This window comes from Pezoporus wallicus, unplaced genomic scaffold (genome assembly GCF_028554395.1).
Source record: "Pezoporus wallicus isolate ANWC-B61680 ecotype Strahan unplaced genomic scaffold, APGP_CSIRO_Pwel_v1 contig_5958, whole genome shotgun sequence".
In the NCBI taxonomy this organism is placed as follows: domain Eukaryota; kingdom Metazoa; phylum Chordata; class Aves; order Psittaciformes; family Psittacidae; genus Pezoporus; species Pezoporus wallicus.
The window spans coordinates 1,117,171-1,145,162 of record NW_026638491.1 but is presented as its reverse complement, the minus strand read 5'-3'; the positions used below and the strand labels follow the sequence as shown (position 1 = coordinate 1,145,162).

Below are 27,992 nucleotides of genomic sequence, written 5' to 3'. Positions count from 1 at the left end.
CATTGCTTCAAACAGCAGAATATGGGGAATCAACATGTTTCAGCAACAGGACTAACCCAACCTTGGTGCTTCTGGAGTTGATAAACTGAGTCCCTTGCTGTTGATGGTGTGATTTCTGATAGCACTTTAAAGTCCTGTTTGCTCTGGGTCAATGCTCCCCTGGCACTTTTTACAAGAGCAGAGCTGAGAAAGAATCATTAGCTCAACTAACCCTTCCTCTCCCTGTCTCAGTAGGTCAGCTGCCCACAGTATATTTCAGCCTGTTCTGCCTACTTGTGTTTTAAAGCAAACATACCTCCTCACTGCAGCCTGTCTGGGCACTTTTGCAATACTGATATTTGAAGAGCTTTGCTCTATAGTGCTTTCCTTCCTACTTGCTCTTTTGAGGGAAGCAGTGTGACACTGAGGACATGGTCTGTTTTGTGCGGGTCTGTGGTACTTCAGAGGCAGGTTAGGATGGGCAGAACTTTTCCACTCTTAAAAGAGGAGCACAGGGGGCACTTGTGACCTCAGCACACTTCTGAGGTCCCCTGTTCTGCCTCTTACGTCTGTCTCACTTTTAGCCCTGGTGGTAGGCTCAGGCATGCAGAGATTGCTTGTCCAGAAAGCAGTCTGTGACCATGCTGGGTGCAGGCCTGCAGGCTATGTGGCTTTTGGTCTGGAGGCTGGCCAGCAAGTACCCGCTGAAGGGCAGCGTGCACGAGCTGCTGGAGCAGTGGATCTGCTAACATCACATTTTGGAGAGCAAAGGAGGAGGTATTTCTCTTTGGTACCTGCACATAGGATCACATCTGGAATTTTGCAGCCTGCCCTGGGCACCTTTGTAAGTCACAGACTAGTATGGGTTGGAAGGCACCTTAAAGCTCATCCAGTTCCAACCCCCTGCCCAGCCGGTCAATCTACAGTCCACACACAAAGCTTTGCCCCGCACCAGCTCGGCACCTATGGCAAACAGGGATTGCTCCTCTTGACAGGGCTTCCCCAGCTGAACCTTCTTCCCTGAACGTTACCACCCCTTGCCAAGCGACGCCCGCCTCTACCTTGCCCCTGGCACTGAGGGACAACCGGGGAGGAGGTACGAGCCGGAGGGACGGATAAGCACGTCCCGGGCACCCGACGGGGCTCCGGGTGAACCCGCCGCCGCTGCCCGGAGACCGCTGGGGTTTGTCTCCCTCTCGCGAGCCGAGGGAGGCGTTGCCTCGGAACACCGCTCCCAGCCCCGGACTCTTGCTCCCCGGGCCGGCAAAGATAGCGAGCTGCTCGGGCGGGCTCCGCTGTAACCGAGCAGTACCCCTCCGGCTCCACCCTTTCACTACCGGACCGTCCTTGGAAGCCGCGCAGGGTACGGCCCGCCCCGGTCCTGCCCAGCCCGTCTGGGACTCCCCGCTCCCGGGCTCAGCCTCCGCAGCGCCTCCCCTCCCGCTGCACCATTTCCCTCGGGCTCCCGGTGCCACGGCACCGCCGCCGCTAGGTGTCAGCCGGGGGCCCTGGAGGAGGACGAGAGGCCCCAGGCCGGTTCCGGTCAGGTGGAAGTGGCGGTGTCCGCACTTCAAGGGGTAAGGGGATGAGTGGGATTCAGTGCCAGCAACAGTGTAGACTGTGGGCAGGATTAATGCCTATTTAACACCGCACTGGTGTGTGTGTGAGGCAGCTGTGGGGCAGGGGCTGGTTAGCACAAGGGGAGCAGCCGTATGGCCCTGGGGTGCCACATCCAGCTCCATGGGCTGGTGGCACTGCCTCAGCCGCAGGGCAGCAGCCAAGGGGCTGTGCGCAATGGCGTAGGGCAGGGTGAGGTTTCTGGACACTGACAGCAAAAGTGGTCATATGCTTGGAGGGCTGTGGTGGGGAATCACAGACTGGTTTGAGTTGGAAGGGACCTTACAGCTCATGTAGTTCTAACTCCCTGCTATGTGCAGGGACACCTTCCACTAGACCAGGAAGAAGCAGCATGGGCTGGCCTGTGAAGCAGTCTGGTTTGTACTGTCTGCTGGCAGAGCTGAATACATGGACGTGGCTGAAGAACAGCCAAAGGATGGCAGATCATTTGGTAAAAAGAAATTGTATAGGGTAGTCCAAGGGAATGTTAGTACAGAAAAAACACCTGCACCAAATAGAGTACATTGGAAGAATGCTAGAAGGTTCCAGGGAGAATATTAGAGAGCTTTCAGTGCCTAAAGGGGCTGACAAGAAATCTGGAGAGGGGCTTTTGACAAGGGCCTGTAGTGGCAGGACAAGGGGGAAGGGCTGTAACCTGACAGAGGGGAGATTGAGATGAGATCTGAGGAAGAAGTTCTTCCCTGTGAGGGTAGTGAGGCCCTGGCACAGGTTGCCCAGAGAAGCTGTGGCTGCCCCATCCCTGTCAGTGTTCAAGGCCAGGCTAGACGGAGCTTGGAGCAACCTGGTCTAGTGGAAGGTGTCCCTGTCCATGGCAGGGGGTTGGAACTGGGTAAGCTTTAAGGTCCCTTCCAACACAAACTGTTCTGTGATTCTATAATAGTTTCCTACTGGGACATTTCCTAATAGCACTGTTTATTGGATAGGATTATCATGCTCTAAAATGCACATCAGAATCTAAACCCAGAAGAACCTGCAGGACCCTTGCTTCTGTACCTTGCATTTCAGCTGCCTTTGTCAATCTCCAATTATCAAGTCACTTGAGAACACATCAAAGCAGGAGACAAGGTGGTGTTATCTAACAGCTGTCCTCAGCCTTCTTGTCTGGATGTGGTCCTTGTGATGAACAACAGTGCTGGTAGTTTTAGAGACTTTGCAAGCATCGATGTTTCACATAATATTGGTGACTAACAAGCGACAGGTAGCAACAAGGCATGATGAGGGACATCTCCTTTCCCATATCATCCCATTTATGAATACCAGTAACTCTTCTACTCTCATTCTCCTCGATTCAGTCCTGTTGACCTGTGAAGGAGCCCCACATCAATGCTGTAGCACTTGAACAGCAGATAATGAGTTCTTACCGGAGGTCTCCTGAGGACCTCTCCCTCTGCTGACCCATGGGTCTCCGTGGGCTACAATGTAGAGGTCTTCTGAATTGTTTTGTTTTCTATTAGTAACAAGCCTTAGAGGAAATCTTACTGCGGTCCCGAAAGCTGCCTTTTATTCAGAAACAGGAAAGGAACAAGGATGTTGACACTGCCAAAGTGGATTATTTTTTTGTAAATGAGGCAGAATTTGCCAGCATTTGTGTTTAGGATGTAAATTATTTTTCAGAACTTTCCAGGTCTCCCGCAGATTCTGAATGGGAAGAGAAAAGACTCCTTTTGATCAACAGATGATTGAATAGGGAGTCAGCCTAACTTCTGCTAGAAAGGCTGGAGATACAAGAGCACAGATCTGATGTGATCGCAGAGGTGCTTCATGCAGAGAAGGGCGGTAGCAAATCTGAGAACATTCTTTTGGAGACGGTCGCTGAATGGCTCCTCTTTAGCCTCTGGACCACCTGCTTTGCTGGCCAAACCTACTTCCTTGGCACCAGTGTTCAGAGAGTTCAGGCTGTACCACTGCAAACAGAGAAGTGTATTTAGTATGCTGTGCGTACAAGTATTTCTGCACCAGTTCTTTGGCTTTTCTTTCTTAAAGGCATCAGCAACTCAAAAGCCCTTCAGGATGAAAGAGAAACTTTCTTTGAGGTGGTCCAAGCCCTTTGTCAAACCATCTGAAGATTTCTAGCAGCTTTGTCTCAGGTTGTTTTTGAGGCAGGAGCCAACAGCAGCACAAGATCCTGTTTCTTGCTGTGGGAAGGAGCATTATCATGTGAACCACAGCAGATCTTTCTGTACTTACTGAATCCTAATGTGGTTGCTGAGCACAGTCATTAGCCTTGTCTTTTACAGAGGGAACTAAGTGAGCCCCAGAGAAGGATGAAGCACTTCTGAGGAACTCTTCTGAGCAGCATTTCTGTTTCCTTGGGTCCTGCTTAATTAAGGGTAACCAAGGGTAAATGAACAAAGGGTATTTCATTTGAGCAACACTTTCTTAAGAAGAAAGAGGAGTAATTGACCTGCAGTTTTCACTTTTCCCCATAGACCAGCAGCAAGACTGATTTCCAGCCACTAAGATCAATTGGAACCGCAGAGGCTTGGTTCTTTACCAAAACAGGTCACTGTCACCCTCTTTTCCCAAAGGAAAGAAGGGTCCTGAGGCAATTTTTAAAACTCATTTCAGTAGGAAGCATTCACCCTGTGTTACTGGTTAAAAGTTTAGGGTTCCCCTTGGGAAACAAATGGAAGCAGCAGGGATTTCTGTTGGACTAAAGAGGTAAAATGAAGTGAGAGAGTTGCTGTGGAGGTCTTTTGTGTTACTTGTCTTTTCACTTATCCTCATTATTCATGTTATGCAGCCTATCAGAGTTCCCTGGTTTGGCGATGCTGTTAGACTCAATTGGAATTTATGACTTATGGATAGAGCCTCATCCCCCAGCAAAGTACCAGAAGGCTTACCAGGGAATATAGCCATGTGCAAGACTCCATCTGGAAAGATGTAGTCAGAAAAGTAGAAACTGAGAAATTAGCTCTGTTTGGTGTGTAATGTTATAACTATGTTTTGCTGACACTTGCATTTCTAGATCACAGAAGACTCTATAAAAGTCACTAAACAACTATCCTTCCACAGTAAAAATACCATTAGCCATATTTTATTGCTTGGGTAAAGGCAGAGGTTACCGAAGGTGAGAGAACTCTGGGCTAAAAATGTTCAGCATCCAAGATGAGGAAATAGGACAGCTATCCCTGGACAGCTGCCTAGGGACAGCTGCAGGGTAGCTGTGGAAAGATTGCTTCCTCAGTGTGCGACCTTGTCTGCTGCTTGTTCAGGTCCTTGTCCTCTAGTGGTTTTCTCAGAGTGGCCACCGGAGTTGTTCATCTTATCCTGTTCATGCTGGGGACTGAAGTGCATTTTATAGTACTGTGAAAAGCTGAGAGTGACAAAGGCAGGATGGGACAGGAGCAGAAGTGTAGGAATGTACCTGAGAGAAGGGGTAAGGGCTGTATAACATGTATGTGTTACACTAAGTCACTGGCGGAGGAGCTGTGGTGGTTATGTGTCTCCACTGGCATGGTGGCATTAACACATAAGGAAGGTGTGGTGAATCCTGAGGACAAACAGACATATCCTCTAGGAATAGATCAGCTGGTTTTCTTCCAAAGGTCTCCTTATGAAGGATTTGAAACTATGATGTTGCGTGCAACAGCTTCTCCTCTCACTGTTTCTCTCACTTGAGCTAATTCAAGTGTTCATTGTCCTTTGGCATTTTTCCACCAACTTCCTCAGCTTCAGGTTTTACGCAGCTCAACATGAGATCCGTTACAACTCTTCTGAGCTGGAGGGTCAACCTGCTGGGTGGGTGGGCTAATCAAGAGTGGGGCAAAAGCTGTAAGGAATGGCTTCATGGGGCTGCATTGCAAACCAGGAAGAAGCATCAACTAAAACTTTTCTAGGGGTACTCTTAGCCTAGGCAATACTCTAATTAGAGTCAGAAGTCTTTATAGCCATTTTATGGCTGTGCCTTTATTTTATATACTGCCTGGTAAGAAAGCATTTATCTGGCTAAACCACCCTCTCTTCTCATTCCGGTGTTGTTTCTACACATATTTTCTTCAAATGCCTCTTAAAGGTCCTTTACACAGATATTTTTTTTTATTCCTTTGCTCCCCAGGGTGTGGGCAGGTTCTTCGAGCTTCTAGAGGTCAGATTTTGCTGGAGGGTTACCCACTGAATGCACGATGTGAATGGACTATTCATGTTCAAGCTGGATTTAACATTGAATTAAGGTAGGTCATACTGACTTACAGCCAGCACTGGTTTCAGTTGGACCTTGGGACATGTGGAGCACCAAAAGTCAATGGTGGCCAACAGCTGGGAGCCTTGGGGCAATGAAGATACCGCCACCACTTTGCATTTGGTACCTCAGCTCTTTTTCCTGGTCTAGCTTGTGATGGGCACAAATCATCCACTGTGTGAATCAACATTGCTGTGCCTTCAATTCCGATTAGGACAGCTGGATGCTGAGGAAAGTTTCTTAGATAGATACTGCGCACAATGTATCTCTCGAGGTCTGTTCAAGACCTTGACACCAAGACACCCAGTGTTTTCTGAAGAGTGTACCAGGCTGAACTAAGACATTCTTTGAAGAAAACCTATAGGAACAGTTTGATATGATGTCTCATGCTAGGAGAGTTGTCCATGGGACCTGCCTTACATTTAGCCTACATTTTCACTCTTATTTCTTTCACTCATTTTACCAGCCCTGTCCTCTATCACCCTCAGTTACTCCTCTTACCATTCCTATGGAGTATATGATTGGTTCTCTGACCTGTTAGCCCACTGCTGCTGACTCAATCTCACACTTCTTGGTGGGGTATCCTGCCTAGTGCAGGACACTCTCTATTTGGGGTAATTAATACTGGTTTTATGTGTGTGTAGCAGGGAGCTCACACATGCAGAAGGAACCTTGGCAGCGGATTGTATTCAAAACCCACTAACTAATACAATAAAAACAGTAGCTAAAGCCTTCACATCAATATCTCACCAGCTTTGGGCCCCAGGCAAAAGAATGATGCTTTCTTTCTATATGTTTAAAGAGAGACTTAATATTTAATTAGAGGAAATCAATTTAATAGAAGAGCTTGTAGCATTCCCACACTAACAGCTTTTTTCAGATTAAAAATGCAAGCCTTTTATGGAGTTATGAGTAGCTGCAATTATAGAATCACAGAGTTGCAGACTCGTTTGGATTGGAAGGGATCTTAAAGCTCATCTGGTTCCAGTCCCCTGCCATGGACAGGGACACCTTCCACTGCACACAACTAAGCATGCTACTAGTCTTCCTCCTGGGTCTGCCATCCGTGCTGAATTATTCCCTTCACTGCATGTTCATATAAAGGTGTTGGTTCCCTCTGTGGTTGCTAACTCTGCTTAGAGCTGTAGTGCACAGCCAGCGTTGTGCTGAGTAAGCACAACTGCTAACAAAGGAACTCCTTTCTTCATTCTCTCTGCGTACAAATCCTGTTTGCTGCCACTCTGATGGCTCGCAAAGGCAGGGGTGAGGACAGCAAGATACAGAAGAGTAACAAAGTGGTTTGTCTCTTCATACAGGGCAGGGAGAGCAAAACTCTCAGGAGCACAGATAAATCTTCCCTTGTTTCAAGCTGTGCCACAAGGTCCTTTGGGGGTTGGCTAAGCAGAGCTGGTTTGATAAATGGTGCCCAGATTGTGGTGGGGGTTTGTGTTCTCTCCTTTTTTTTCCAGCCTTGTTTTTCTGTGGGTTATGATGTATACGCTCCCTCAGCCCGAGCCATCTCAGGTATGTCATACCACAGTAGCAGTAGCTCACAACTTTCAATCATTTTCTTTAATGCCTCAGCAGAGATGCAGTTTTACATATTTTCCATTTGCTAGAAGCTTTCCTCAGAGGGGTTGGTGAATGTACTCACACTGCAGAAACCACAACAAACATGAAACCAAGACAATACTTTGCATTTCATTTTGTATCTGATGAACTGTAGCACTAAATTAGTTTCATAATATCCAAGAGAATTATACTATAGCTACAGTTTCACAGGTGAAGGAACTGAGGTTAATAACATTGCCTGTACCTGTGATTTAAACAGCAATAGACCTCGTGGTCTGTAAAGGATCCCATCAACTGAGCTGTAGCCAAGAGGTTTTGAAAAGCTTTGGCAGGTTTCCTGACCTAACAGTTATGAGTCTGAGATTCTATTGGTACAGTGTATCTGCTTCTATGCTAAGCTAAATAGAACACAAATCAGACCCCCTATGATTTTCACACCTTCCACTTTGTCTTCATAAATTTTTAAGCAGAGAAAGCAAACAATTAAAGCAGTATTTTGTGTATGGTTCCTTCATTCTCTGCTTTCACTCTGTGTGAGAATCTCTTGATATTCTTTGGTCAGGAACTCACTGCTGGGCAGTTTTACCTTTACATCTATAGATAATGCTGCTCCCATCACAGGGTGGCCTTCCCACACATAATACTTAATTTTAAGCAGAAATGTACCAGTTTGCGGAACCAGTAAATATTTTTAGGATTGAGTTAGGATAAACTGTAACCTAAGTGTGACAAGGATGAACAGGTTAATTTGTATATCCCTGTAGTTTCCATAAGGGTAGATACCTGGGGTATGATCTGCCATTGAAAGAATGTTTTTAAGGTGTAGTGTATAACCTGATGCCTGTGAGGATGCCTCTGGCAAACCTGACAGAACTAGAATTCAACGAATGCATTTTATGCAAAGCTAAATTGAATTAATGTCTCTCTAATGCATCTATAAAGCAGATGCCATTTTTATTTTTACTCTACATTCCACCAGATGAGGTGCTCTCCTCCATTGCTGGGGCTCTGCTCCATTGATGTAGCTTCCTGCAACTGCTCATTCATTTCTCTGCATGTAGTGTACTCCTGATGCTCTAAAACCAGCCATATGACCTTAACAAGGGTGACTGAATGAAGAAACCTCTTAAGTCAGCTCTTGGGTTGTCAAAGAAAGGTCATTTAACATAATATGGGGGCCTCCTTTGCATAGGGCCTGAGTCCCAAGGAGAGAATAGCAGGAAATAGGGTCCAGTACTCTCTTGCCTCTTTAAGACTCTGTGATCCAGCAGCACGTCCAAAATTTGTCTCACCTCATTGGTGTGAAAACGAGCTCTTTGCAAATCACTAGGCCCACATTGGAATAGGCAGTGTGAGAGACTTTACCTAATCCTAAACACATTTGTCTGCAGCATTAGGAGTTCCCAGGAAAACTAAACACACAACAAGTTTAATTTATTCTGTATTCTGCTGAACAGTCAGCAGCATGGCCTCTCCAGGCCCACATCTTTGCATTCCTATCTGCTGTACCAAGGCAGGGCCCCACGCCTCTGGCCATTGCTTATTCTCCAGAGGCACTTGGTGTTTCTCCCGCTCTTTCTCATTCATATTCCAGTGGGATGCTTTGGCTCTGTGCCCCACCAAATCCAAATGGCAGTATATGACACTGCTGTTAATGAACAGGAGTCTTGTGCAGTGGCTGGATTAAAGCTAGGAAAGACACACATTGTGGGAAAGGTCTTTAAATATTTCCCTTTTTCACTAACTCCTGTCCCTTATTTCTGCCCTCAGAAGAAGGGCAAGTGCCAGATATTGGGAATTTACTACCATTTTGCTTTCTGATGCAAAACATGCTGTAGTGTTTCGGATTCCCTTTCTCTGCCTGTTTCTGCTCCTGTCACATCCCCAAGCTTTCCTTGTGTCCCTAATTGCTGACTTCTGAACATCACAATGTAAATAGCTTTTGAGCCTTGGTCTTTGATACTGTCACTTTTGATACTTAGATCCTTGTTTAGGGGAAATAGAACAATTTTTAGCAAATAGCCATATAGAAATATGCCCTCCTGCAGTGTCTGACCCTAGATGAAATTTCTACCATTGTAACATGTTTAGGGACCAGATACGTGTAAACAGACTGTATGGCTTCAATTTAGATTTCACTGTTTTGCACTTAAATATTCTCATGGAGCAATTGGCTTCCAAGGATCCTGATGCAAAAATTGAGATGAAGGGGGACTTCATGTGATTAGAGACTTGTTTATACATTGAAGGGGGGTAGCACAAACATAACTGAATATCCAAATAAATCAGAGCCAGGGTGCACAGGTGAGAGTATGCAGTCTGACTGTGCATCCTTGTACCCCAAGATTTTCCATGCTGAGCGTGGAGTTTGACTATATGTGCCAGTACGACTATGTGGAGGTCCGTGATGGGGACAATTTGGACAGCCAAATAATTAAGAAATTCTGTGGAAATGAGAGGCCACCTCCCATCCGAAGCACTGGGTCTTCACTCCATGTCCTCTTCCAGTCTGATGGATCCAAGAACTTTGATGGATTTCATGCTGTCTTTGAGGAAATTACAGGTAAAGTAATCCAAAAGTGGAACATGCCACTCTTTCTTATTAATTCAACTGCACTAATCTCCCTGTTTTGCTTCATTAAAAACTTTCATGCTGTGTTGCCAACAGTAACTTATACAAAGTCAGTGCAGGGAAGGTTTGAAAGCCATTAGATGGCATATGAATGTGAGGCTTTTCTAACAAAGACTAAATTCCTTCTACCTGTGAGAAGAACAAACACATCAGCCAGCATAGAAAAGCTGCTGTTTTGTGAAACTTTTCTGTTTGAATCTGAGCTTTAAGAGCACAGAAGGAAATGGAGAAAGGGGCATATGCATCTGCAATTGCAGAATTGCTCAATGCTGTGGACAGGAGTGGAGTCACTGTATCAATTAGCAAAAACCTGATGCAAAGCCTCATAATTAGCTCAGCAAAAATACCCTAACATGACTTGTGTTGGCTCATGTGTCATGCCATTAGAGCTTAAAAAAAAAGTGTGTACAAAGGACAGATTATTTTCTTGAAGGAAAAGAAAACAGAGGCATTTTCTGTAGTGTGATGAATTTAGTATTAAGAATGACAGAAGCAGGGCTCCAGAATTACTGTGGTTTTGTTAGAGCTCAGTGCTTGCATCCCCCACACTCCTTTCCATCATTTCTTTTTGGCTGCAAAATAACATTGGAAGCGTAGCCAGTGAAGCAGCCTCTGTGCACTTCCTGCATCTTCCTTATTCAGCTGCATAGGGAATTTTGGTCAAATCTGTCCACAACACTCCTGGCACAGAAGGCTAATCAGAGCATGCTGCTTCCACACAGATAAACCCTGCAGGATCCATGACTCACCATAACTTGCTTTCCACACAACCTGGTGCCCCATGCTTCATGAGGTCATCCATGCAGGTTATATCTGCCTTGAGAGGTTTAGTTAGTTTATATAATCTCGATATAAATACACAAACCTAGAGTGGATCAGCATATAGCAATGATCAGGGGTATGTGACAAGCAATCCAGAATGTGCCATTTCTTAGCCTGCCCTGTTCTTCTAGTGTTACTGTTATTACCTGTCAGGAACGTAGCAGGAGCAGTTAGCTACTCATAGCTCAATAGTACAACAAGAGAGGTGATACAGAACAAATGAATGTTGTGTGGGCTCCTGCATAAGGGCTGCCTACACTCAAGGAACTACCATTATCCATATGGTGCGAGCTGAATGGATTCTGTTTTCTCTGCACAGCAGGGAACACTTGGTATTCCAATACTGTTGAGCACTTTATTTCCGCCCCATTTTTAGTGGTAATTATTCTGAGGCTGGGTTGCTGCAAGTGTGGTAATCCACACAAGGCACGTTGCAAAGGGTGGCTTAGAGTTCGTGAGGAGGTCTTGCTGTGCACTTTATTATAAGGCTCTTCTGGCCTAATGTGTAGCTGCCATGAAAGGTTTTTGAAACACTCCCAGTATCTTTTTATGTGAAGTATTAACCTGGCCAGCAGGACAGTTTAGGGGAAGAATACAGCGTGCACAGGGCAGTGGGGAGTTGAAAGCAGGGACAGGACAGAATTGAAAGCTCTGGCAGCACACTGCAAATCGAAACCTTTCCCATTAAATTTCTCATTGTGGAAAAACCAAGGTCCCTGAAACAGGTTGCAAAGAGCTTGCTAGAGCAATTCCTGTGCTGCAGGTGAAAGCAGCAGCAGCATATGTGCTTATGAGATGAGGACGAGGCTGTGGAGGTTATCTGATGTTCCCAGCACCTTAGTGATGTGACAAAGAGGACTGAAAAAGCACCTTTTGCTGTCAGAACTGAATTTCTTCCCTTTCTGTCTTCCCTTCCTCTGTGCTGGCTAGTAAGTAACAGCTTTCTGAAGCAGTGGCACTGGCAGCACAGAGGTCACTGGTTCAACTGCCAGAAAGGTATTGATTGATAGAATAAGCTGAAAAGCCTAAATCGCCTTCAGGAAAGGTCACTGCATTTGTAGTTGCTAAAGGATAAACCCACACAACCTGCTGCACTGCCTGGTCTGGAAGCAGGGGTTAGGTCCCATCCCATGCCAAGTGTCAAATGGGAACCAGTAATTGGCATGAGTGACTAAAATTCATCCAACAGACTTCAAATGAGGATGGGAGACCAGATGGGGAGTCATCAGGATCTCTTGGGGATTAGACATATGGTGGGTCTAGTTAGATAAAAGCCTGTTATTGAATGTCAGTAACGCTTTCCCTTCTATACCCTCAACTAGTGATCTCTGACACAACACAGGGGCTCTAACCTTTTGTAGTAATATCCCATGCTGTTTGCCAGGAAATCAAGACTCCTTTAAAAAAGAAAAATATTAAGTGCTCTTGAGTATCGGGCATTTTGAAGGACAGTATCTGACAGCAGCTGACAAGGGTGACATGTCAAAAGTAACGTGTCTACTTTTACTGAATTACGAGATGAAGCTGGGAGAAGGACAAAGCTGAAAGTTCACTGGCTTCAGAACAGTAACTACAAAATATCAGTCTGTACAGGCTCTTCTGCTTCTCCTTCCCTTTCTCAGGGATATTTTAGGTTAGTTGGATACAGTACAACTGCCACATATATATTCCTTTTAAGGAATGAATTACTGTCCTTAGTCAGAGCTTAGTCTTCAATGAGCCCTGGAAGGAATTCATTGCCCACTCAGGTACAAATTTCTGTTCTATCACCACCCATATGTGGCATCTATATATTTTTTGTCTCTTAGCATCTGGATATAACAGACTGAAAGACTGTTCTTCAAGTGAAGTCTTTGCAAGCAAACCTGCTGGCTCTGATATCCAGAAAAAGCAGAGTTTTTTTGATATTCATGAACACCCTTTACTGTGTCTTTGTAGCTTTTAGTGAGAATGTGTCATTTACTCCAAGACATAACCATCATGAGAAAAAATAGGTAGGGCCCACATCGTATGAGAGACCATGAATGTTCTTGCTTTTTCTTTTATAGCCTGCTCTTCCTCTCCTTGTCTTCATGATGGAACATGCATTCTAGACAAAAGTGGTACCTACAAATGTGCCTGTCTGGCAGGCTATACGGGGTCTCGCTGTGAAAACTGTGAGTACAGGCTCTATGCGTATGACCAGTATCCACAGTTGTTACTGATGCAGGCTATTCGTTGTTAGGAGTTTCACTAATGTGTAGATTAGGTCAGTCACAGTACCAGAGAATGCACTGAGCTGCTTGTGGCATTTTTTGAGACATTTTGCTTGTAATTCATGAAGGTTTCCACTGAATAGTTTTGGAGCTTTATAGCTGTGTAAAAAGGTAAACCAGAATTGGAACTGGGAAACAACACACAAGAAATCTTGTAATGGACTAGCATTATCAGACAGATATATCTGCATGCTAATTTCCACTGTGTGGATCAGCTGTTGACCCTGGTTGAGCCCTGTGCTGAATGCTCTAGCCAGAGCCAATCCTAGGGAGTTCAGCTTCCCTCACAGTCACCTGAGAGGTAGAATTCGGGCACCATGAATAACAGATTTGGGACCAAAATAAATGAAAAAGGGTAGATTATCTCTGCATTGGTGGTTCTCACTGTCTGTACAGTCGTAAACTTCGTTTCGTCCTGCCAAGCATGTTGTAAAATAACTGCATGCAAATGAGTTCAAATCAATTGTCTGTTCTAGTGATTTAATTCCTCATGCTTAAGCAAATGTCTTCATCTAACAGGGTTTGAAAGAGCAAGGAGTAAGAATTGTGCAATATATGCCATGATAAAGGCTATGCCATCTCAACTAGCTGAAAGGAGCCTTGTGCCATATATAAAGTCATATATATAAATCCTCCAGCTGACTCTGGAGGATTTCTGTGATGCTAGTGAAATCCACTTGGGATCATATCTGGCCCAAGACAGAAAGCATGGCTTACTGTACCCTGCTGTGGCATTACTCTGGCTGTAAGTCACACAATACCTTGACAGCTTGCAGAGTTTTCAATTCCATGTCTGAGCAGCCAGTATGCACCAAACCTCACTGCTTCAAAATATTTTATCCACACATGCCATTGTCAGGCATGGATTTCTCTCCTGTAATTCCTTTCATGTTGTCGGGCGTTAAATCATAGTGATATGATACCTCCTTGTATGGGGCATTTTGAGATAAAAGACCTTTTGCTTTCTACAGATCCAGAGTAGCTCATAAGACTTGACTTTTCTCCCAGCAAACCAGAGGAGAGGTAGTTTCACATATTCTACAAGCCTGAAAAAGTTCTGGTTCTGAACAGCCATGCCACGTTGCCAGATTGCAGATTCCTCATGTGCTTTCTAGGGAAGGAGCTGCTGAAAATGGAGGGACTGATGCAGGTGTTTCTGCTAACAGCCTCTTCTCTGTGAGAAGTTGTTTAGCAGGTCATTTAGGGACTGGAAACTCCCCAGCTCTTTGCAACTGCTCAGTGAGATTAATTCCTGTCTTTAGGAGAGAGTTAAAAAAATGAAAACTCTCCTTTCTGGTTCAGAACCAACTAAATTTAAAATTAATTAAATTCCCAGCAAACCTCAACCCTAGTTTTGGCAGGCTCTGCACCACAGTCAAGGCAAGAAATGAAGCTCATATTCTTTTACTAGTTTTCTTTTGTAATTCCAGAATAGAAACTTCACCCATGCATCACAGGCAGCAAACAACAGAGGAGGTAGTTGAAAAACAATAGTCTGAGACTTCATGAGGGTATAGGTAATAACAATAAAAGGGAGGAGACACTTAAAAATACATACAGTGATATTTTTAACTTGACAGGAATCCTGTAGTTTGATTTGTGAAAGAACAGTTCAGATGGATAAAACACTGTTACTTTATGATGTTTGTGGCTGTATTCTTGTCTTTTGCTTACATTAGGAAATATTTTTTCCAGCACCTATATAACAGCCTTCCATAGCGTATAGATAAGGGTTCAGTGGCTTTTTTCTTATATGTGGGTAGCAAACCTCACAGTGGGAAAACATCACGGCAAATCTCTGTTCTTTCTGGCTTCACAGTTTTTTTCTTAAGATATTTCCTTCAGTTTTGCCAAAATGTATCTGAAGTATTTTCCAGCATATGGGGGGAAAAAGGCAGAAAATTCAAGTTTGATTTGTTTTTTAAGAGCAAAAGGAAGAACTGAAAAAAAATAACCGTGGCTATAATTCTTTAAAAATTAGTCATGTGGTTTCCTGAACAGCACTGCAGTTTAAATGCTAAAGGGAGATCCTGTCATGCTCAGAATCTGTCTGTCGGGTCTTGCAGCAACAGTACTGTCTTGTGAAGTGGAGCCAAGGGAAATAAATATATTTTTGCTGAAAACAATCATAAAATGGTCACTTTTGCAATTCTGACTTCAGACACTGTAAGGCTGATTCTTTCAGTCTGGTTTTCTTGGAGCAAGTCAGGTGCAATCCCATAAAAGTCATTAGATTTATGTTGATGAAATATAAGTGTAAGAGAGTAGAAAATTAGAGCCCCTTAATGTTAAGTTCATATAGGAGATTTGAGGTGGTGTGACAGAAGTTGCCCGAAGAGATACAAGGGTTGTGAAGACATCTGAGGGCCATACTTCAGAGGAAGGGAGACTGTGGGATTTTCTCACTGAGGAATACGTTCAGGACAAATTAAACAAATTCAGCAATGGATATTTGATGACAGAATCAGACATTTTCCAAGTCCCTCACCATCCCAGTGCAGCTGTGTCTTTTTGTCCATTACCAAGTTTAGTTTTAAAGATGTGGGAATCACTATTGGAATTACAGAAATCACCTTAATGAGATAAAGCACAAGGTTTTCCCTCTGTTAAACTACATTCCACCTGTTTAACAGGATAATCAACACTGGTCAAGCTGCTTTCCTGGAGCAGTATTCAACCCTAATTGCTCTGTCAGTTACAATTTGCAATATTAATAAAATAATTAAAGGCACAGACTACTTATAACTAGCAGTCTCTTTTCTCTTCTACTATGGCATCCAGGAAATGATCTTTTAGTTTACTATATAGTAGTGATTTAAAGGTTTCATCAGCATGAAGTGAAATGCAGGCATGTATCTTTCTAACAGCTGTTAATATTTCAATCAGTCCTGTTTCAGGGCAAAAAATATTCTATTTAAATATGTCTGATTTCACTTCAGAGACTGTATTTAAAAAAAAAAAGACAACAGCAAACCTATGTGAAATTGTAAAACAAATGCTAACCAAAAGAATGAGATCTTAGGCTTCTTTCTGATCTTAAACTGAATTTGCAGTATACCTGGTTACCCATCACAGTGACCCCTTAGCCATGCTAACATGTTGGAGGTCAAACTCAGGCTTTTCTGTTTGAGCTTTTTGGATTTTAGTGGAAATAATCCTACAATCAAACTAATTTAAACCTAAACCAAAATCTTGTTCCTTGGCCTGAGATGCCCTGAAAGAGAGTAGCAACTTCCTCAGAAGATGCACATTAGGGAAAAAGTACCTAGTGGCATCATCATGGTGCTCTGCATGCTAAAAAACATCCACTCAAGTATCAGACTGTCAATAACTGTACAGTGTGACAACTCCTTTTTCAACTCCGACTAAGAAAGGTTTTTTCCAAAGTCTCAGTGTTGAGTTTGCCTGCTGAAGATGCAGCTGTGGAGAGATGGCACTGCTGGTACCCCATGGCAAATGCTCTCCCTCTCTGCTTGTCCTCCTCCTAGGACGGGGTGTTCTGGCTCAAGAGTCCTCCCAGGGCTTGCTGCCCCAAAGCAAGTGACCTTGACCTCTTCCTGCTCTGAAATTTCCTGTTACCTTTATTTCAAACAAAGCCAGGCGAACTAGAGTTCCTATGCAAATAAGAGGAACTTGTGCTGAATGGGGAATTCAGGGCTGAGATCCGATTTCCATTTTTATTCTGTTTCTCGTTCCTGTCTGCCAAGAAGAAGAGGTTTGTTCTGCATCCTAATGAAGGGTCTAATCCAACTGACTAAGCTGAATAAATGAACTCCTTGCTGTTGCCTTTGATTTTGCTAGGGTAATATGTTCCAGCAGGCCTCTGAAAATCATAGAATCGTAGAATCATCATAGAATAACAGAATGGTTTGGATTGGAAGAGACTAAAGGTTATGCAGTTTCAACCCCCTGCCACAGGCAGGGACACCTTCCACTAGACCAGGTTGCTCCAAGCCCTGTCCCACCTGGCCTTGAACACTGCCGGGGATGGGGCAGCCACAGCTTCTCTGGGTAGCCTGTGCCAGGGCCTCACCACCCTCACGGGAGAACTTCTTCCTAATGTCTCATTTCAGTCTCCCCTCTGTCAGGTTAAAGCCATTCCCCCTTGTCCTGTCCCTACAGGCCCTTGTCAAAAGCCCCTCTCCACATTTCTTGTTGGCCCCTTCAGGCACTCGAAGCTGCTCTAAGGTCTCCCCAGAGCCTTCTCTTCTCCAGGCTGAGAAAGCCCAGCTCTCTCAGCCTGTCTTCATAGCAGAGCTGCTCCACCCCTTGGAGCATCTTTGTGGCCTCCTCTGGCCTTGCTCCAACAGCTCCACGTCCCTCTTGTGTTGTTGCCCCCCCCCCCCCCCCCCCCCAGCTGGACACGGGACTGCAGGATTGATCTCACCAGAGTGCAGTAGAGGAGTAACAAGGAGTAACCACTCCTTGTCCACTCTGAAGAATACTGATACACCGTTAGTAGCTTCTGGGGTACGAGCATGAAGACTGCATGCTCTTGCAGTACTTTGGGGTAACTTTAAACTACTTTGAAAGTTTGCTGGAATAACCAGCAACCTTAAAAGCTGACAGTTTCTTACTCGCTGTTTGCAGCTGATACAAACACTGCCAAAAAGAATGGCCCCAGGCAGTGGGAATGCTGACACAATGAGGCAATATCCCACTTGCTCTTTCTTATGGCTCCCATACTCCTTGGTTGCTTCCAGAGCTCAGGAACTGCATTTCACAGCCAACCAAATTGCCCTGCTACTTCCTGAGTACTCCCCTGCCTTTTAGTTCCATTCCTTTTTCCCTACACTCTCATCTCAGCACTTGGTAATTTTCCAGGCAATGCCAGATCTTCCTTTCTGTCTGAAGTCCAGCTCACATACCTGCAAAAGGATGAATAAACTACTCTGTCAGCCAGGCTAGAGGGAGTCTATGTTATTAAATGGTGCTTTCCCTTTACAGTTAATGCACTTTCACAAACATTGTGTCAAAGAAATATGCATTTCTTTAGGCTGTTTTTCTCACCCAGAATTGCCTGGACTTTTCCCTGTTTAGCTGGAAAGCTGACATCTCCAAAATGAAGTACCTCAATATGATTTACTCACCTTTGTAATTTGGTAGAATAATGAGCGCATCAGCTTCTCTTAAAAAGAGAAGCCCTAAAATCTTCCACCTGAGCAGACTGTGCTCTCCTCCAGTGCTATATTGTGATGTTTTCTAAGGGACACATTGTGGGACTTACTCTAAATATTAGTTCTTGCCACTGATAGAGAACATGAATGTTGCGCATCATTAGGATGTCACTCCCTCCGGTATCCCATGCAAGTACAAGTCCAGTTGTATAATTAAATAGGCCATCCAAGTACCGGAAAGGTTGCATCCAGAGACACAGCCTTTTAAGGGCTGAGAACAATGCTGATAAAGATCAAGTGGCTAATTGTAAGCAACAACCTCCAAAATTGCCTCCGGATGAATAAATCACAGTGGGTGATCCAAGCATATTTTCACATGGATACGGTCTCATTCACAGGAGCAGAGAGCTGGAAAACATCAGGGGTGAGTTTCAATTGGCTGGAAGGGAATGAAAAGATTTGGATTTCAGTAGGGATTATGTCATAGTTTTGTGTAATTATTTCTAGCTGGTGGAACCACTGCAAAAGCGAAGAGGCCCAGAGAGCAGGACTGGAAATCTGCTATCACTGGTACTTGGGGCTGGCTGCTCTTGTTATGACCTCCTTTGACATTTCCAGGATTAATGTGAGGACTGGCAAAATGCAAACATGAGAGAAGATTTGAACTTCCAGGACTCTTTCACGGGGGATAAATTAAGGCAAAAAATCTTTGTGGTGAATTGTCTGTCCTGGCATTTTTGCATGAGCTGTGGTTGGAGTTGGGCATGGAGCTGGGAGAATGTGTCCTGGGGCATCACAAGTGGCATGAAACAGGGTAGAGACTTTCCTCTCTTTTGAAACACCAGTGAGTGAGGTCAGAGATACTTCATCCAGAATCCTCTCTTACTATCAACCTGATTGGGAGCTACTGCAATGCAGCGGGGCACTTTTGAGGAATAACCCTTGTTACTCTACCAGGACTTTTATACTGAAGGCAAGTTCCCAAGTGACATTTAGGTACCTGTTTTCTCCTTTAGCTACTGAAATCACTGTGACACGGGCACCTTTGTGGAGCTGGCTGTTAGCATCTTAGCCTTGTTGGCTAATGATAACAGGAGGTTGAAGGTACTTCTGAGATCCTCTCGTAAAACCTCATGCACTTGTTGCTGCATCTGTGGTGACAGGCATAACCGAGCAGAGCAGTGCTGCTTGGGTGTGTGGCTGTAGCTGTTCAGAGCGTCCTTGTTCTTCGCAGTCCAAGAGCTTCCTTATTCCATAAAACACTACCATCACTGTGACCACCTTCCTACCAGAGGTTTTCTTGCCCTTTCCTGTACAAGATCTGCTGCATTGTTTGCATGTATTCTTTGCCTTGAAAGCCTTGCTTTTAAAAAGAGTAGTTTAAAACCCAAACCCTAGTATGCCTGGCTTTCCTTGTTCACCTGATTCTGATTTCTGGTTGTAGAAATTGCAACCACATTCTTTTTCACCTAAAACCAGCCAGCTCCAGGAAGCAAAGGTTCTGAGGGGTAACAAAGAAGACAAGCAAGCATGCTAAACATCATCATCTCCCTCAGATACGGTCCATGCATTTGCTTCGGAGAATCCTGATCAAGACCACTCATACTCCAAAGCAGTTCAGCTCCCATCAGTCTATTCCTGAAGTGGGGATGAATGATGATCACATCACAAAGCTAAGCCTTCGAGCCACATCCAGCTCTTGCCAGGTTCTGGAGGAGAGCAGCTGAGCTGCTTGTCAGCATGTGGCTTCCTAGTCAGGAGTGCTCTCCAGTGTAGGAGAGGTAGGAGGTTCAGGGAGGTGGTGGCGAGAAGGTCAATGTCCTTATGGTGGATCCCACAGTATTTCCTGCCATTTATTCAGGAGAGCTTGAGGACAATATCAGAAGATGCCAGGCTCTTTCCTGAGTGTAAATGAATTGAGTTCCTAGTAGGAACAAAGCCCGTGCTGAAATGATGGCAGGCTCAGGGAAAGTGTAAGAGGTGTCACAGACAGAAGGACATTCCCACCACAGCTTGCTCTGTGAGGCACTGCAGGACCCCATGAATCCAGTGTTGCTATCAGCAGACTTATGATATGCCCATGATCCCTGCATGTGGAGATCCCTGAAGGCAGACAGGAGCCAGACAAGAACACTGGGACTCCCAGAGCATAAGTCTGGAGTCAGAGCTCCTGCCTCATAGTGTGTATGAGCTGATACATCCAGGTCTGGCAGCCCTACACAGAGGCAAGTGCCTCAGGATGGCAGGATGGACTCATGCCTCCTAATGCTGTAGAGATCACTTAATCTGTTGCCATACTCATACCTTATTGACAGCCCTTCTCACTGCTTATAAGAAGGAATACAAAAGCAGTTCTCCTGAGTTCTCTGAGCCATGGCCTCCAGAAATCCCTCACTTCATTCCCTTGTTGTGGACACAATCCTTCCAAAAACATTTTGACAGCCAATGTCCTTATGCTTTTGGCTAAAGTTAGCCTCTGTGGGCTTATGTGTCAGCCATTAACTGTCTCTGGGCTGCTGCACCAAGCTGCAAAGGGATGATGTCTCAGGACAGCCATCTGAGTCCTCCCCCGTGTCAGCTCTTTTCTGCCAACAAACCCTGTGAGAGCCTGAGGCATCTTCACTTTGTGGACACAGGCTGGGGAGAGAAGGGATAAGCATAGGAATAAATGATACCAGAGATTTACATGGACTGACAGAGCTCATGGGCCGAGGTTAGAAAATAAGCTCTGTTATGAGTGAAGACAACAAATTCTGTAAGTCTGAATTCAGAAAAACTCTTTACTCATTTGCAAAGGGCATCACAGTACACAGCAGTAACTGTTTGTGGCTGTTCTCTCTTTAACTCCTGTGCTTTGCGTTCAGATACACTGGACCATCTGCTCCCATATGGCTCCATCACCTTTGTGTAAAACTGCTGCTGAGAATACTGCATGGATTTCATAATTCTGATTTATTTTCTGATTTATTTAATGTTGATTTCTGCACAAAGCTGGGTCAGTTTAAATGTAAACATATTAAGAATAGCAGGAGGTAATAGAACTGTTTCTAGCTCTGCTGCACTCACTCACTGTTTGCCTTCAGGTAAAATACTTGATATCTCCATGCTATAGCTTTCCCAGCAGTAAAATTCAGACAGACACTGAATTTAGAAAGAAAAAAAAAGTGAAATACAGAGATTATAACCTTTAAGAGCTGTTCCCTTGTCTGATATATTTACATAATGGTACTCAGGTAGTCATGGAATCAGACTTTCCCTCAAAATGAAAGTTAAACCAAGAAAGAGAATTTGATAAGAATGGAGACTTGTGAGTAAAAAGTCAAACCTGATGGGATATACCAAGATTGACTTAAGCTGGCTTGGCCATGGGCAGCAACTGCGAATACCATTGAGCTGCCTGAAGTGCATGTAGGTAGAGCTGGCTGGGAGTTTTCTGTCAGAACAGTTTCATAGCAGTAATTTTTTTTAAAAAATAGATATATACTGCTGCATTTTAAAAATTATTATTATTTTCTTAACCAGAAAGAGAAAAAAGTAAGATCACTTCCACATACTCTGCATGTTATACTCCTTCCAGCTACAGCATCTTGGAGCTGTGATTTCTAGGGCTTCTAGGTTCTCTGGCTCCAGCCACTGCCATGGAGCCGGGAAACCCCAAAGTTTAGGATCCAAAATCATAGAATAACAGAATGGTTTGGGTTGGAAGGGACCTTAAAGCTCAGTTTAAAGCCATTCCCTCTTGTCCTGTCATTACAGCCCTTGTCAAAAGCCCCTCTCCAGGTTTCTTGTTGGCCTCTTTAGGCACTGGAAGCTGCTCCAAGGTCTCCCTGAGCCTTCTCTTCTCCAGGCTAAACAACCTGTTAAAATAGTCAAAAATGTGCTATATACATTAGCATGGGTCAGCCTGAAAGCCAAACTCTGACTTGGGAATATGCAACAAGATAAATTTCTTTAGCAGCAGCAGTATTAAAAAATGCTGTAAGCAAATTAAGAACAAAGCTCCATACAATTACAAGTTCTTGCACCTAGTATTTCAGCGGGGACAAAAACTGAAATGTAAACCTTTTATTAGTACCAGCAATGAGAAATGAGATTTATTTCAGACACCTGATGTATTATTGAAAGGTTGTGCAGAATTTAGAGATAATATATATTATGTGTGAGGGGGTATATATTATTTAATGAGGAAATGGATGAGAGGAAGGCAGAAGGAAAAAATGATGTTCATTTAGTGAAGGGACCCTGGGACAAAAGCAAATGCTAACTCCATCAAGACAGGATTCGAAGAACATTGAAAAGTGTAGCTGAAAAGATCATCTAATTTATATCAGTAGTGATAAAATGAGCATGAAAACTATTTCTAAATGGCAGCTAATTTGGATCTGAGGAATGACACATAATTTAAAACAGAGAGAAATTCATAGTGTTATTATTAATAATGGAACATTTTACTTAAAATTTCACGAACTTCATGTTCCTGTAGTTCTGGAAAGTTGTCTATGAAATGTGGAGCTATTTTAATATTTCATATGAGACAGAAATATTGGTTTCTTTTTTCCAGGCAACAAAGTAAGAGGCCAGAAGGGTAGTAAGTTTTATCAGGACTCTGTGAGTTTGTTATTTAGAGACTTGAGGCATCTCTGGGGTTTATTCTAACAACTGGGCTGTCACAGTTGAGCATTCCTGTCAGAGGTGCCTGTTGCCACCTTGTCTTATACATTCCTACTTTGCTTTCTTATGATCTCTACAGAGGTGTATCAGGCCAAAACTAACTTGGACCATATATGCCTTGAAAGATTAATTGTGGAATGTCCCAGGAAAAATTTTGTGTAGCAACATACAGAAAAATTGAAACAAAAATATTTCTCCAGCTCATAATGAGTTGCTAGTGCAGCCCTGTTCCCTCCAAAGTCCATTCCAGGCTTTTTTTTTAGGTGGGGTTTCAATTTTCAGATTAGACTTCTATCCTGCTATGCCTTTCAAACATTTGTCAATGAGACTATATCTAGCATTTTCCTAGAGTAAGAATTCTCCTGTTCTTAACTGTATCCTGCCTGAATATGCATTTTTGTCTTCCTTAGATCATTTTACTGTATCCTGTCTGGTTTTAGCTTTCAGATTGTTGTATTTTTTAACTTTTGCATGACCAGGGTAGTCATTTTTAGCTCTTAGTCACTCTCAAAATTGTATTTCTGTGACATTAGTTTCACCTTTCCCTGAAACCTCTCCAGTTTTTCTATTGTTTTCTAGGTATAAATTCACCACAATCTTTATAGGTCTGATGACACCATGGCATGAAGAATAGGATTAGCTTGACCCTCTTGGAGTAGCTGAGATACCCAGCCTTTCTTTGGCAGACCTTGAATGAATGCTTTTTATATTTGGCTGTCTATTGCCATCTCATAGTAGAATTTTGCAGCCACCTAGTTCATTTTCTGGGTTCCTCGTGGCTTTTGTCTTCTGTTTGTGGACAGAGAGAGGTGCAGAGACTGAGTGCTGCAACCTGAAATCCTGACATTCTTAGTTCCATGTTGGCAGGGTTCTCTCAAACCCTACAGTTTGGGGTGAGTATTGTAGACTTCACAGTACATTTCAAAGATAATTCTGAAGCTTTCTTTGTTTTTTGCTTCTACTTCTGTCTGCTTTGCAAAGTGCACTTTTAGAGAAAAGGTAAGGTATTAACCTTGTGAAAACTGGGAATTGCAGAGGGCGTTGCACCAGCACTAGGGAAATGTTGATAAGGCCTCTTAAGTATGATAAGACCTATGGAGTGACAGGACAAAGGGAAATGGCTTTAAAGTGACAGAAGGGAGATTGAGATGAGATCTCAGGCAGAAGTTTTTCCCTGTGAGGGTGGTGAGACGCTGGCACAGGTTGCCCAGAGAAGCTGGGCAGTGTTTGCAGCCAGGTTGCATGGGGCTTGGAGCTACCTGGTCTAGTGGAGGGTGTCCCTGCCTGTTGCAGGGGGTTGGAACTGGGCGTGCTTCACAGTCCCTTCCAATCCAAACCATTCCACGATTACCATGATTCTATGGCAGGATCAGGCCCATCCTGCCTAGGCAAGCCAACCTGAAATCATATCAAAAGTCTTAGCTTAAAGACTGAAGAGAATGGGGTCAGCTCAGGTGGTTGGATTTTATGTCTAGTATGTGTACCCAGAGGGTAACGTCAGAGCTAGGTGTGAATCATATTTACAAAATGTTATTTTATATTCTTTCTGACTTATGAGAAAGATCTGTTGGGGAGTTTGATGTAGTTTTAGACCAGAAGACAATGTTGAAAGACTTCAGTAAAATATCTCAAACAAAGGAGGCTGCCCTAAAATTCAGTGGAATATACTGCACATTATGAAAGATGTAAGAATGAATCAAATTCACACTCTTGATGGGAAGCTGTCTACAAAAAAAGAAGATAAGAGAACTGGATGAAGCACATGGGGGCTAGGATTCCCTTCACAATAATTGTTTAAAACTCCATTGACTGAAGAGTTCATGAGTAAAGGGAAAAGGTGTACAAGAGCTGCCTGAAACATATCAGGTGTAAGGGATGAAATGAAAGTCAAACTGAAGAGGGGAAAATGCTACAGACCTCAAACCAAAGAACTAGAGGCCAGTACTGGAGTAACTATGTGACTTTCAGGCTAGATAATACAGCTAAAACCAGAGTTCAGCTGTGGTACTGAGATGCACGGAACATCTCAAGATTCAAACCCATATTTAATTTATAGAGAGAATGGACTTACAAAATGATCCAAAGAAAAGAGTACAATGAATGGCTGTGCCTCCAGGGGCAAAGTTCAAAGAACGTCACAAACCATGAAGGAAGATCCTGTGTTACAGGAGAACAGACAGCCAGGAGATAAAGGCATGGGTAACAAAAAGGACATGTCTATTAATAATACTTAGCTGTTTCACCATCAGAGAAGCCCCACAGTGACCCTGTGACACAAGTGAGTATGAGCTTAAGCTTGTAACATCCCTGTGAGGAAAGGGGTGCTCTCATTTGCTAGATACAGCAGACGAAGCAACTTATCCATGGCCACAGTTTTATAGCTATGATTGTATCTCATGACCTTCTGCTTCCATCTCCTCTACTCTAGGCCATACTTCCAGTCCTAAATGAATCTGTGTCCAAAACACTGCACGCAACTAAATTATAAATAAACCCAGAGTTGTTCCAGCTGGGTCACACTGTCATAGAATCTCAAGGAAGTCTGCCAACCAGACCAAATCAAAAAGACTAGAAATGAAATATCTTAATCACACAGGAGACTGACCAAGAACAAATACTTACAGTTTGTGGAAAAAAAGAAAGATGTGTAGCCTGGTGACTTTTTTTCCAGGGTGAACCTAGAACAAAAAAGCACTAAAACATTTGCTCTGCAGAGCTGGACTGGATCACAGGCACACCAGAAAACCTGTATTTATGATAAAAGGGAGAAGTCTGAGTGGTGCCCAGATGTTTCTAATCATCTTATTTTCTCATTTGACAAGCTGAGTGTGACTTTACATTGAAAGACAGAAATATGAATGTAGTGAAAAGAATTTCTACAAAAATTTCTCCCAAAATTTCAGTTCTGAGGAAGATTTGGAGGGAGCGACTGGGAATAGATCATGACTGCAAAGACAAGTGCTCTGAGAATTTAAAACATGTAGAAAATCTATGCTGTCCTTATTTCAATTTCCTTTATGCTTGTGCTTGTGTATACACATCTGCATCTATATATGCATGTATATGTATATGTGCCTATATTTCACACGAGAAACATCAAGGGCTAGGAATTAATTTTGTTGCATTTTTACCATTATTCTTTTGCTAAAGATGGCACTGATGCAGAATACTTGCAACCAAGAGGAAATGTCGAGCTCCCCTAACTTGATGTGTTTTGATTTGGAGCAGTGAGTCTGGGTCCTTCTCTAATGCTTCAATGTTAGTTTTTCCTTCCAAGAATTGTGCTTGCTAGTGCACAAAGGATTCTGCCAACTCACTGTTTGATGGTTGTAGTAATCTGTAAACTAAGGGAAATTTCTGTTCTTGAAAATGTTGCTGCTTTAGAACTGTTACTCAATAATCTCTTTCTTATAGGAATAATTGGATGGTCCACAATCCATGTAAATAGATGTGCTCATGTATCTTCTATGTAAGGATTACAAGGCTGAGGCCTTAGAAAAGTTTTTCATCTGGAAACATAAGGATCAAAATTTGTCTATAGGTTAGTAAGCAACTAGCTATGAGGCAAGACAGAAGAAGTCAAATTCTACAAAGCATAAAGTATGGATGATCTCTTTAGTACTCATCTTCAGTGGAGCACCCCAGGTCCCTGGTAAAAAATCCATAGGCTTATTTAAATCTTGCACTGGGTCCTTTCCTGTGCAATTTTCCACAATGAATGGCCAGGCAAAGCCAGAGACACACAGAGAGATGGATAACTACGTAGGTACTAAAACCTGTGTTTTCGACTTTGTTGTAATTTCTAAATACAGAATACATAGAATTTCTACATACAGAAAATCGTTTTTCAGAATCACCTTGGAGAAGGTGAATAAGGGTATGGACATTCTCTGTCTTTCATGACAGAAAAGTAGAGAATTAAATGAAATTATCAGATGGCAGGCTAGAAACCAAACCAAGGAAGGCAGTATATGTTTCACACCACACTTAGCTGTAGAACTCATTGCGACAGCACATTGTTCTCACCAAGTGTGTAGGTGAGTTTAAAAAATACTCAGACAAATTAATGTTAAAAGAGAAATATCACCAGGGTATGTTATAGCAAAAATGCCATTGTAGTTCAGGTAGTCCTTCAGCCCCAGATTGCTGACTGCTGACAGAATCTGCTAGGAAAGTATTCTATATGCTTGCTCTGTTTTTATATTCTTCCAGCAAATCTACTATTTACCACTATTGAAGACAGGTTTCTATGCCAGGCAGACCTCTGTTCTGATTTAGTATGACTGCTTTGATGCTCTCAGAGAAATCTTGCTTGCACTATTTAATCTGATATTTACTCCTTGCAGTAGTTAAACAGACCATTGTCTGTAAGTATTTTCCCAATAGAGCAAACCCTGTGGAAAGGGTAAATATCACAGTTTGGTAAATATCAAGGTTTTTTAGTGTCATTCTGATAATTGATCCACAGAAATATGCTTCAATATTTCAGTGAGGTTATCTGAAAAACTATATAAAAATGGAAATAGGAATTTGAAAGAATTTCAATATAAGACTTTTAAAGATCTAAATCTTTTCTTGGTCAAGCATGGTAGTTTGTTCAAAAGCCCTGTTAAGATGAGCATTTTGAGCAAATTAGCCCTAATGATACAAACACTTCTGCACATGATCACACTCTGAATAACCTCACTGAACTGAATGGATCCAGATATGTTTTTAAAAGTGGCGTATATGTAAGTGTGTGTAGAACTGACATCTGAACAACTTTCTAAAGATCATCATATACCTGTCTTGTAATTTTGACTCGTGTGCCTTTTTTAATTGATTTTTCAATGTGCTAAATAAAGAATCCTAACACAGTCCTGTTTTTGTAATAAAGTGGATTTTTTTGAAATATCTGAACTGTCAGTGGTGATGTGTAGGACTCCAGGTGCTCCTGCTCATGGTATTGTGGAAGGAGATGACTTTAAATACGGGGCCCAGATTTACTTCATATGCAACGCAGGTTACAGCTTAAAAGGCAGCCGTGTTGCCTACTGTCAGCTTGATGGGATTTGGTCAACACATCATCCTGAATGTGGTAAGGTCACTTTAACATTCTTATAAAATGTTTTGGCCAATGTATTCTC

At 43.2% G+C, this 27,992-nt stretch overlaps 1 protein-coding gene across 3 annotated transcripts in view; it reads left to right on the top strand.

Annotated features, from left to right (window-relative positions):
- PAMR1 (peptidase domain containing associated with muscle regeneration 1) overlaps positions 1-27,992 on the top strand; it is a 51,050-nt gene that overhangs the window by 12,967 nt on the left and 10,091 nt on the right. For 2 of the 3 annotated variants that reach the window (XM_057411014.1, XM_057411013.1), the window contains exons 4-7: positions 5,675-5,789; positions 9,715-9,932; positions 12,872-12,979; positions 27,773-27,943. In XM_057411014.1, coding sequence (XP_057266997.1) covers positions 5,675-5,789; positions 9,715-9,932; positions 12,872-12,979; positions 27,773-27,943 — 612 coding nt within the window. The remainder of the gene's footprint in view (positions 1-5,674; positions 5,790-9,714; positions 9,933-12,871; positions 12,980-27,772; positions 27,944-27,992) is intronic. The other variant, XM_057411015.1, reaches the window with a different exon arrangement.